At 36.1% G+C, this 12,578-nt stretch overlaps 1 protein-coding gene across 1 annotated transcript; it reads right to left on the minus strand.

The window, feature by feature from the left end:
• Nucleotides 1-6,160: 6,160 nt before the first annotated feature.
• Nucleotides 6,161-11,557, minus strand: LOC142541638 (mediator of RNA polymerase II transcription subunit 28-like). The gene is made up of 3 exons (XM_075648125.1): nt 11,331-11,557; nt 6,835-6,947; nt 6,161-6,510 (listed from the first exon to the last, which is right to left on the minus strand). The coding sequence occupies exons 1-3, from the start codon at nt 11,488-11,490 to the stop codon at nt 6,376-6,378; spliced, it is 408 nt and encodes a 135-aa protein (XP_075504240.1). The 5' UTR covers nt 11,491-11,557; the 3' UTR covers nt 6,161-6,375.
• Nucleotides 11,558-12,578: the final 1,021 nt, after the last annotated feature.

Genomic DNA, 12,578 nt, shown 5'->3' on the forward strand with positions numbered 1-12,578 from the left:
AAAGTTGCAGTAGTCAGAGATTGGGTTGTGCCGCAAAATGCATCAGAGATCCGTAGTTTCCTTGGGCTAGCAGGATACTATCGGAAGTTTATTCGGGGATTCTCCTCCATTGCAGTTCAACTCACATCATTGACGAAGAAGAATGTTAAGTATGTGTGGAGCGAGGAATGTCAGAAGAGCTTCGATACATTGAAGCAAGCTCTTATTTCAGCGCCAGTATTGTCCATGCCTTCAGGACCCGGAGATTTTGTTCTGTATACCGATGCTTCGAAACTCGGGTTAGGCGCAGTATTGATGCAGCATGGGAAGGTGATAGCATATGCTTCTCGTCAGTTGAAGACTCATGAGAAGAATTATCCTACCCATGATCTAGATTTGACAGCCGTAGTATTTGCATTGAAGATTTGGAGGCATTATTTGTACGGAGAGAAGTGTCAGATCTTCACCGACCATAAAAGTCTCAAATACTTCTTTACACAGAAAGAGTTGAATATGCGGCAGAGGCGTTGGTTGGAGCTAGTAAAGGACTACGACTGTGACATTAGCTATCATCCTGGCAAAGCTAATGTAGTTGCAGACGCGTTGAGCAGGAAAGTCGCAGGGATGGCTCATTTGGTGGTTTCGAGACCTCTTCAGTTTGAGATGCAGAGGTTTGATTTACAGACATATCCTCGAGGTAGAGTTCCTCATCTATCTACTTTGACGATCCAGTCTTCTCTCTTAGACCGTTTTCGCAGTGGGCAGTTAGCAGATGAGCAATTGGCTAAGTGGAGACAGAGAGATGAAGCCAAGGGCAGTATCTTGTACACAGTTAGAGACGGTATTGTCAGATATCGGGACAGAATGTGGGTTCCGAGCAGCGATTCTATTCGAGAGGATATCTTATCTGAGGCACATATGTCGTCGTACTCTATTCATCCTGGGAGTACGAAGATGTACAAAGACCTGCAATTATTATATTGGTGGCCAGGAATAAAGAGGGATATCAGACGATTTGTATCCGAGTGTCTAACGTGTAAGCTAGTGAAAGCGGAACATCAGAGACCAGCGGGTATGCTCAAGCCTCTTCCTATTCCCGAGTGGAAGTGGGAGAATATCACCATGGACTTCGTTGTCGGTCTGCCGAAGTCAGTCAGAGGGTCGAATGCTATATGGGTGATTGTTGATCGTCTTACGAAGTCAGCTCGATTTCTTGCCTATTAAGACGACTTTCTCCATGATCCAGTATGCTGAGTTATATATCCGGAAGATCGTTAGACTTCATGGCATTCCCGTTTCTATAGTGTCTGACCGAGATCCTAGATTCACTTTATCATTTTGGAAGAGTCTACATTCAGCTATGGGTACGAAGTTGTTGTTTAGCACAGCTTTTCACCCAAAGACAGATGGTCAGTCCGAGAGAGTTATCCAGATTTTGGAGGATCTTATTCGTGCATGTGTCCTCGATTTCTCCGTGAGTTGGGAATCAAAGCTACCATTGGTGGAGTTTACTTATAACAACAGTTTTCAGTCGTCTATAGGTATGGCTCCATATGAAGCACTGTACGGTCGTAAGTGTAGATCGCCTATTCATTGGGATGAAGTAGGGGAGAGAGCAGAATTGGGCCCGGAGATTGTGCAGCAGGCTGCTGATGTAGTAGTCAAGAGAAAAAGCTTCGGAACAAAATGGTCAAGCTAGTGAAAGTCAAATGGCTAAATCATTCGGAGGAGAAAGCTACATGGGAATCTGAGCCAGAGATGATGAGTCGTTATCCCGAGTTATTCGGTAAGTTTTAATTTCGGGGACGAAATTTCTTTAACGGGGGTAGAGTTGTAGAACCCGAAAATCAGATTACGTATAAGCCATGCATAATTTCTATTATTTAAATTAAAAAAATGAATATTTTACTTATATATGAAGCGTTTTAATTATTTTAAAAGTAGATGTTTAGTTTTATCTTTTTAGGATAAATACGCGAGGTCGGATCGGAGTTTGGAGATTTGAGATAAGATTAATAATAAGAAAATATTCCTAAATTTAATTTAAGGCAAGGAATAATGTAATTTAAAGAAATAAAATGTTTTAGAATTTATTTAATTAATTAGAGCTAAGTTGGTAAATAAATTATTTTAGATTCAATATTTAATTAAAGCTTAATTTAAAATATGTAAACAAATGAGAATAAATTAATCTAAGTATAATATATTCAAGAAATTAAACATAACATTTAAATACTTAAACTTTAAGTTAAGTTTACCATGCAATGTTCTATTCTAAATTAATTTGTCATTAATTAAAAATATATATAATGAGGGTATTAAACCTTAAGAATTTAAAATGCAAGAGTTAAAACACTATTATACCATGCAAGAAGCGGTAATAATATTTGGTTAAGACAATTCAAAAATTGTAGTAAACCTCATTCAAATTTACCACTAAATGATTTTATAGTGCATTCACTTCCTACTTTTAATCTCCATAATGATGGGTAATACATACACCATAACTAACCTTAATCCTTCCTCAACAAGATCCAAACAAACTAGCGTGAATCACAGCAAGAAAAAGAGGAGTAACATCGGCCAGCAAGGGGGAAGGGAAACCAATTCAAACCCATTCAAATTCTCACTTGTAACTCCCTCCTTAATGCACTTCAAGACCCCTTTAACACCTCCTTTATCAAACACCTTCATCCCTAACATCAACTACACCCTTACCTTCGAAATTTCAGAAAAGAACATCAGCTAAAAATCGTGCAGCAGCAGCTGAATTAGAAAGAAGGAAGCCAACTCCGATCCCGTCGCGTCGTATTGTCGTTTTGATTTGTTTTCTTCAAAACAAATTTCCAGGCATGTATATATTGTTTCTTTGCTCTTCAATCAAGTCCTATAAATATTTTTAAACATTATATGTTCAGGATTCATGAGGTAAAAACGAAATTTGACAGCAACAATTTCTAAAAATCTGCACAGGTTCTCGGCCATGTGTTCATGTTTCACGTTTGTAATGTTTTGTTGATTTCAGGGGTTGCTTCGATTCCAGGCTCTCAAGGCTGCTTCTAGGAATGTTTTAGAGTGTGTTAGGGTGTTATTGGTTCATTGGTTTACATCCATACACGCACAAACAAATAAATGACAGCAACTTTATATTTAAGTGCAGAAATGAGGCATGATTTCTGTCATGGAATGGTTAAGGATGGTGTTCGAATCTTGGCTGTCCTAGAGACTGTATCCATGGTTAGAACTCTTCCTTATCATGTCTAGGACGTGACCAAATCGTTCTTTCACGGTTTAATTCAGAGATCCATTAAAAACATCACAGCAATTACACAAGTGCACTTCGGTTCCTTCATTTTCTGTGTGTGTACACTTTTGGTTTTTGGGTGGGGTTTGGATTGTGGTTGGCTTCTAGCCCATAGCCATGGTTCATACAACATTCCATCATGTCTAGATCGAGCCATGGTTGATGAAATGGACACTGGAACGACACAAGACAGTAAAACAACTCAATACATTCCACTACACAAAGTTGGTGCTCTCGGTTGATACTTTCTGTTGTCACAGGTGTTTGCTTGGGTTGTGGCTGGCTTTTAGCCCTTAGCCATGGTCCAAGCCATGCCTTAGGATTTTGATAAGAGTCTCTGGTCATTGGTTCAAGCCCGTGGCCATTTGTTTCAGAGATATAGCTCACGCACACACAGCAGCTAACGCTGAAATTCTGTTTTTTTGACAGCAACTTTAGGTTGCGGTTTTTGGGGTGGTTTGAGTTCTCGGTTGGCTTTTAGCCCATAACCTTGGACTGGGAAGTACCCAAATGAGTTAGGAAAGTCGTGTTTTTGGCCGTTCGTGATTTGGTTGAGTTTAGAGGTCGTACGAGAATTTACGGTGAAAGGTGCCAAAATGACTCTCGAAAGAGTGTTATATATTTTTGGATTCCTTTCACCCATTTTCGTGTTTTACAGTTCTTATGCATATTTTTCAGTATTTTTGGGGGATTTTTAATCATGGTTAAGCGTCGGTTTAAGGTTGGTTCGGATTGGTACGATACCATGATTAAAAATCAAGTGGTTGGTCCTAATAGTCGCACTTTTGGTTCTATTATTGAGGGTTGGTTCTATTGTCAAGTTTAAGTCAATATAATATTATTTGCATGTGTCACATATTAGAGTTAAGTCGCAGCAAGCCTGGGAGCGATCCAACTCATCCGGTAAAAATAAGGTTATAATTATATTACGTCCATAAAAATATAAAATGTTTATTTTTGATATATATGCTATATGTCTTGTGGCCACCTTATGCTTATGGGTTTGGAAGTCGGTAGGAACAACCGAGTACCTCTCCGCCCGGTGACTTACGACCGGTTTATGATTATGTATGGGTACGGACATCCAGTCCAAGGGCTGTGATTGATCTCTACCGCCCAGTATACTGTGGTTTAGTCTGATCAGGCGCTTACGCTATGTTATGGGCCACTTGGTTAGAAACATTATCTCTACCAGAAAATTATGATATGATATGACAGAGCTCTATTGAGCAAAGCTTTTACATATGATTTTCAGATATGCACGTAGATATAATTACTCATGATACGATTTTCACCGTATGCTTTACGATACCATATTTTTACGTTGCATGCGATTTTATGATATATTTACTTGTTATTCACGATATATACATGTTGAGTCTTTAGACTCACTAGACTTGGTTGTTGTAGGCACGGATGAGGTCGAGGCCGAGGACGGGAACCAGTGAGTTATCTTGGGGCAGCAGTAGTAAACCCGATGACCTCATGTTTTAGTTTATGCATTTTCTTATATTCAAACTCAGTTTTAATATGTTGGATATATTTTTAAGTTGTTGTTTGAAAACAATATTTCCCTCCCCTGTTATTTTTAAAGTTCAAATTATTTACATGTTTATTTTATAAATGAGGCAAGATATTTATTTATTTAGAAAATTTTAAATAATTCCGCAAAAATATGAATACGAAATACGGGCCTTTACATAACTCGTTGCTAATATTGCGACTTTGTCGCTACTTGGTGAGATAAATTGGTATTGGGTAGGAGACGATGTGAAGAAGACCCTATAATCACGTGAGATGAGATGAAAAGGGATATGAGGAAACGGTTTGTTCTTAATTACTATGTTATGAGAGTTGATAGAAGAAGTAAACGTGTTGTGGACCTCGTCAAAGTTGCCTCCCCTCCATTCATCCACCCAAAGGTAGGGGGTTGAACCAACTTTGAAAACTTCTTCGTTGCTACAAATTTAAATCAGTTTTTATGTAAATACGTACACAATTAATTTAAAATATTTATAATTGTTAAAGTGTGAATTAGTTTTTCGTAGGTTGTAATTATTTCTCCAAAATATATTATCTTAACAAAAAATTGTACGACTATGTTTATCATATTGGTGTTTTGTGTTAAGAGAGAACCGAAGTTTCCAGAAAACTCATATTCAAGTAAGATGTTTTTTAAAAAAATTTTTACTATGTTTCACAATATTTTCTTGATTTTTCAGATCGAGGGTGATATGATAATTTTTTAAATTTACAACCTAAAATGAAATCTGAAACATATAGACATAAATATCTAAATATTCAATATAATAATAAATTTGACATAAAAATAACATTGAAATTTACTTGCTATAGAAGGCTTCATGATGACGAAAAACATCACAGTTAATGTTACAAAGACTAATTAATCCAACATCACATCATTTGTTGCCATAGAGCTTTAAGCCAACTGCCTGTCTGCCTGTATACAAATGCAGTGCCTATAAATAAACTTCAGTGAAGCAAATATGAAACTACAAGTGTTCTAAATGAAAGCTCGTAAAACACGTTTCATTTAGACCGCGCTTCAGTTAATACCACTCTTACAAGCATTCATACAACTAGTGTTTCATTTGAAATTGAGTCATCTTTATAGACCTCAGATTTGATTAACAAAAGCATCTGGGGATTCCTGAGTCCTGAATTCCCACACTTGTTATTTCTCAATGCAGTACCATCAGTTAGCAAGACTACTTCACTTAAACTAAAGCTCAACTCAGGGGAAATAGCCAAATTATGGTTTTATTCATGAACACACCCGGAAGAGTAAAGGAGAAAACGAAGAATTATGTTCGAAATTAATATTTCAGTTAAACACATGTTCATGTTGATCAGGCATTAGGTAACAAAAATTCTCAAGACTAACATAAGAAACATATGAGATTTTTTTTCCTCAAAGGATCAAAGTTATGTCCCCTAGCTCTGATACCATGTTGAAATTGCTTGTTCCAAAAGTTCAAGTTAACGGTAAGGTGGGCACAATCATGTTTTTCATTCAACAATAATATACAGGGCCAAGCATAAAAAAACATGTACTATGGAGATATAATTGTTTACACTCTTTCTAACTCAATGTTGTGTTTATCGAATTGCTCTTTCAACTCAGACCTCCATCCTTGAATCAGTTTCTCTTGCTTCTTAATCAACTCGGCCTTTACTTTCAACTCTTCTTCCATCATAGCAATTTTCTGAAAATAATATTACTAGACGATATCCATAAAATCTAATCATGACAATCATAGTTACTTCCTCGGGTTATATGTTATGGCCACAAGCCCTTTTAACCCTCCAAACCGAGTACAAAAGGAAGGTGCATTAGGATAGTGGAGCCGTTAGAAGAGGGAGATAGAGAAAATGGAATAAATAGTGAGGCGAATACTAGACGGTAGTGAGAATTTTGTTTTTGTAAAGAGTGTTCTAGATTGTTAATACTCATTGTTTTCTAGTGTTATTTTTATTGCAATTAATAAATAATCAATTTTTTTTTTGCTGACTTATGGTCCTGACATTACCTTCCTTAAGGTTTCTTCTCTTGTAGGCGGATCATCACGCTGCAAACTGATAAAGTAGAGCTGAAGCTTTTTTGCCGCCTCCATGAAATCTCTAGCATGTCTTTCCACATCAACTAAAAAACAATTGAGAAATGTAACCTTTTCCAAGTCAACAAGGAGCATTGCGCAGCTAACTCACCTTAAATTTAATTAATTATTCACGAATACAGTGTATGGATGAATTAAAAAGCGAGGAAAGGCGGTCAACCAACCAGAATTTCATTATGCAAGACGATCACCGAGCAACATACACAAGCCCAAGCTTTCTTATTCAACTGAATAAGATACATACAAATTGAACATTTTCTTTTATGGGCTAGCAACTATTGTATTTTTATTCAGTAAAATTTTTTCTGTAAACCGACATCGCTTAAAGTATCTCATAACAAAAGTCACAAAGAAACTAGTGTTAAAGTAGATGCTCATAAAAATCCATGAACATTTATAATAAATGTTTTAACATATAAAAATCATAAAAACATAAACATTTTAAAATAAACCTTTTAACATATTAAAAATCCGTGAACATTTAAAATAAATGTGTTAACATCTTAAAAATTTATCAACATTTAAAATTGACATATTAACATATAAAAATTCATAAACATCCATAATCATAAAAATAATCATATTAACATATAAAACAGCATTCAGGACACTGCCATGACGTTTACTAATTCTTAGGTGTAAAAAGACCGTTTTACCCCCGGACGTATAATTTCTCGTTTTTGACATTTTCTTGATTTCATTGACTCTAACATGTCCCAAATAATTATTTAAGCCTACGTGAATTTTCTCATATTTAATTTAGCTTAAATCGATGACTTTTAAATTAATCTTTAAATGTGACGTATTAATGCGTTTTAATCCCGAATTAAACCAAACCATAATATAAAATTCCCAAATTAAAAACTTAGACTTATAATAATTATTTAAGCTTAAACCTAATTTTTCATAATTTTATAAAGCTTAAAACTAGGTGTTTCAATTAACTCGTTAATTAGCGTTTCGTGCAGCGATTAAATCCCGGATAAATCCAAAACTCGTTATTTTGATCCCAAATTTTAAACATAGAACTTTTTATGATTTATTCTACCCTTCCAAGTCATGATCCACCCCCGTGGACCCTTGGATTTAATTTTTAGTTCTTAAATCTCGTTTTTTACCCTTAACCGAACACACCGAGCCATCTCCTAATTTACTCGAGCCACGCCCGAGCCACCTTGAGCCAAAACCTAGCCAACCCACCTAGGGACCCTACTGACCAAGCCCAGCCCGTAAAACCAGCCCTGGCCCGCTCAAAAGCTCCTGGAACTCGACCCATATTTCTGCACGTTTGAGTGTGTGTGCTTCCTTGCATGTTTAGGACTCCTAACCCAACTAGGACTCTCCCAGCCGAGCCACCACCGATCCCATCCCTGACCAGCCCTTCTAGGCACCCCCTGGACCCTTAGAACCCATAGGACCTGAACCTAATTTCCAAAACCGAGCCCACCAACCAGAAACACAAACTGGCCGAGAAACCCCCTTAGCATGGAGTCTACGTTTTTGCTGCTAGGGTCCAAACCACCGAGGCAACCCTTGCACCAGCCCCTCAAGCACCATCTTAGGACCCTAAAGAGTCGACCTAGCCGAACCCAGAACCCCCAGGCCAAGCCCCTAACCCCTCGAAAATTGCAGCTCTCGGCTGCACCAAAATCATGCGAGGGAAGAGTCCATGTGATCATGGGCTCTTCCTAACCGCCTAGCCATGCTAGGACCCTACCAGACCCTAGACTGAGACTACCCTGACCCTGACCCAGCCCTGGCCGAGCCCCCACCAGCCCATGCACAGAACCGAGCCTACATGACACTTACTTGCCAACACACCTTCGGTTCCTTCTTTTGATGCCTACGTTTTTTTTTTTCCAGCTTTGTCATTCACGTTTGCAGCTTATTAGTGCATTCTAGGACCCTTTAAAATCATATAAAACATGCTCCTAACAAGTCCTAATCATGGCAGCCCCTTCAAGCTCATAAAAATCATGTTTTTGGAACAAAGATCAAGCTTTAAAAATCGCCTTGGATGCACAAACGAAAATATAACATGGTGCTCTTGTTTTTCATGCAATTTCAAACATAAATATATAATATGGTGTGATGATGAGTAAAGGAAGAATATGGCGTGCCTTTGCGTATTTAATGCACGAAAAACCGTTGACGATTGCGAAGAACGGTGACACAAAGACGATGGCTTGATTTTTCCATGAAGAACCTTCAAACTTTTTTTCAAAATTGTGTGTGCCGTGAGTTGAGTTTGAGGGGAGAGTTTTGATAGAATTGGGGAGGTGCGCGTGGGATGATAATGAATTAGGGTGGGGTTTTGTACATATTTTATAGTTAATAAATCATTAATTAAGCTTAGGCCCATTAGAAAGTTAATTAGGCCCAATTAAGCTCATTAGTGATTAGTTAAAATATTTAAAATAATTTTGTTTAAATAAGTTTGTGAATTTATTAGCCGGGTTGCCAAAAAGTTTGCATTTTTGTTGAAAAACCAACACCGATAAAAATTACGTCCCGTCGTATAAAATCACAGCAAAAACCCATATTTTCAAAAATAAGAAAAAGCATCACCCATAATTTAAATAATTAAAAGCAATTATTCCAATAAAAACATTTTCTATTTTTCAGCCCTCGGTCTCCGTTCCTCGATCGCAACTCGAATAACCTTTAAAATACCTTTTAATGCAACCATATATAAAAATATAATTTAAACATACAAATATGCACAACATAATTAATTAATACAATTCAATCATTTAATTGAAATACACAAAGAATTTAATAATTTGTGCATGTGGTTCGCGTGGACCTTTAAATTTTCGGGGCGTTACAATTAGTCCTTTCACCCGGGACAACATGGAGGTTCTACGTAACAACATGCACTTTGATCCGTTTACCGACTCCATTGAAGATTAATAGGTGGCGAGGTTGGGTGTCGTTTCGAAACACGTAGGAATCTATGCATTGTAGTCGGGGATTCATCGTTTGCCTATGAGTGAAGATATCATATGTGATATGATGAGTTAATAGTGCAAGAAGTCTCCGTCCAGAGAAGGACATGTACTTTAGGAAAATGTGTTTTCTTAGCTGCACATATGTTGCCACTATTATTACTCAAAGATACATCTAATTGTTATCGTATTCATTTGCAACCCTCGATGTACCAATGATTACAGACTGCTAATTAAGTTAGGGGAATGAAACATCTTGTTTTAATGAAGGAGTTCACAAATGTAGCAGCTGCCAAAAATGAATATATCAATCGAAATTTTCATTTTTCATTATATGAACGAAATTTATACCCTCGATATATCAGCAATGTCTGATCGTCAATCGAGATTATGATGAGTTCATAATTATTTATTTAATAAAATTTAAAATATACTAATTAAATAATAAATTAGTGATAAGAAGAGTCTAGAATTAATCAATTAATAATTAATTAAGTAATTAAATAATAGTTATTTAATTTTATATATATGTGTATATATATATATAATTTATATATATATATGTATGTATGTATGTATGTATATCATGCATTTATCAAAAGTTGAATATGCATGGTTTTTTCAAGAATAAAAAAAAACATATGAGACTTTTTAAATAATGGAAATAAAAAATCTTGATAAGAATAGAATCTTGTTAGGATTGAAATAATAAGTTTATTAAATACATGTTATCAAAGAATTGATTAACACACAATAAACACAACAAGAAAAAATCAAGTCTAGATTTTCTCAATCTCTCCACTTTAAGAAAAGAAAAAAAAATGGCGCTCCCCTTTGGGAAGAGGCACGACCGTGCAACTCCACACGCCACCGTGCACCGTCGCTACACTGCTGCCGCCCCACACCACCGCCAGAGTTATCCAATTCCGGCGATCTAATCTCGACACGAATTTCTCCTAGATTTCTAGTACAATCTAGGAAATGAAGTCTCTAATCATATGTCTGAATAGAAGATTGAAGAAAGTTCGCAAATATTTACAAGAAGAACTATTACCGTCTAAACACCGGGATAGTTGGAGTCAGCGTTAATAACCAAAAGATATATCAAATTTAAACGCCTTATGAATAGTTTTAAATCACATGACGCCCAAGAAACGTCAAAACAAATTTTTTAAAATTTCCGCTTACCCGCAGATATGCAAGAAAATTGCACTCAACAACTAGATCAACTTCCCACTCTGAAAACACTTATAGATAATTAGATTGCTACCTAATATACTAATTTTTTTCACGTCTGAAGCAGAAAATATTAACTTCCTCAATTCATGTGTCAACCATTTGCATCACCATCTTCCTTGACCTTCTATGTTCAACCCGTTCTCATAACCAGAGAATAAATGGTAAAAACAAATCTTTTATTCAAAAGGAGAGGTAAAACACGCAAGCATGATGGTAACTTACTCTGATGAGAAGGATGGGGAGAACGGTCAATTGCTTGGAGTTCTCTGGCAGGTAAGCACGGTAACAAAACGGCTTCCAACGCCATCACGTAGGATATCATGTCTTCCTTCGGCGAAGGATCAGTGGCATTTAAAGATTCATGCTGTTGTCTTTCAGCCATACCAATCTTCAAACAAACCAATACACAACCTGCAGAGAAAACACAGGGCGACTGAAATTAAAATATAAAATTCACGATTCGTCATAAAAGCAATAAAATTTCAATTGAATCCATGTTGAGAGATGAAATGAAGGAACCCAATAAAAGAAACAACGGAATGATCAAAGAAACATATCAACAAACACATGGCATGCAGACAGCAGATTATCCGTGGCGGAAGCTAACAGAAAGGGTAACAAGATGAGTTACAAGACTCTGTCTGCCAGAAATATGTCCTCTACATGGGAAATCACTCCATTCATAAAAATAGCAATACACCATGTGAAGGAGGAGTCATTTACCTCCAAATTGGTGGGTGTGAACTGTGCCAGCGAGAGCCTGTGCTATGTGAGCGTTCAAATTAGCAGTCGTGCTTCTTAATTGTCTCGCTCTATAAAAAATGAAGTCGTGCTTCTTAAATGTCACGCTTTAGGCGTGCCATTATCTCAGTTCCATTCTTGTAAGCGAGAAACGTTTTAGGCGACGATTTAAATTTTTTTAATGAATTGTCTAAAATATACATTTATATGATACCTATTTTAAACATGAAGTAATAAATTTCAATTTAAAGATTTAATATATCCATTTATGTTAAAATTTATAATATCCATTTATGTCAAAATTATTTTAAACATTGGCATATTTACTGTTTTCTAGAAGTTTTAAATAAAATTATAGAGTTTAAAATATCCAGTTAAATTGAGAGAACATTTATTTATCATCCAATATTAACACAATCTATTTTGATCATTATTTTATTCAAATCGAGAGAACAGTTATTTATCATCCAATATTAATACATTCCATTTTGATCATTATTTTATTCAAATCTTCGTAAGAGTAGCACCTTTTGGTGCGATTGATAAAACATTGGTTGATTACACATTTTTGTTTTAGCAAATGTTTGGCTCAATTTCTACAAACAGTTGGAGTTGTACAACATTATGACATCCTCATATTTGATTTATCATTCATATATTGTATTATTCATCATCTCATTCTATGAAACAACTGAACCTAACAAAAAACGTAAAAAATAATTATGTCAT

This window comes from Primulina tabacum, chromosome 4, assembly GCF_025594145.1.
Source record: "Primulina tabacum isolate GXHZ01 chromosome 4, ASM2559414v2, whole genome shotgun sequence".
Classification (NCBI taxonomy): Eukaryota; Viridiplantae; Streptophyta; class Magnoliopsida; order Lamiales; family Gesneriaceae; genus Primulina; species Primulina tabacum.

Bases quoted from the DNA above. Each gene is read 5' to 3' on its own strand.
- LOC142541638 (XM_075648125.1), bottom strand. From the start codon at position 11,490: ATGGCTGAAAGACAACAGCATGAATCTTTAAATGCCACTGATCCTTCG. The intron at 6,948-11,330 runs GTAAGTTACCAT...ATTGTTTTTTAG, and splicing joins TCCCCATCCTTCTCATCAGA to TTGATGTGGAAAGACATGCT. The intron at 6,511-6,834 runs GTAATGTCAGGA...TATTATTTTCAG, and splicing joins GAGAAGAAACCTTAAGGAAG to AAAATTGCTATGATGGAAGA.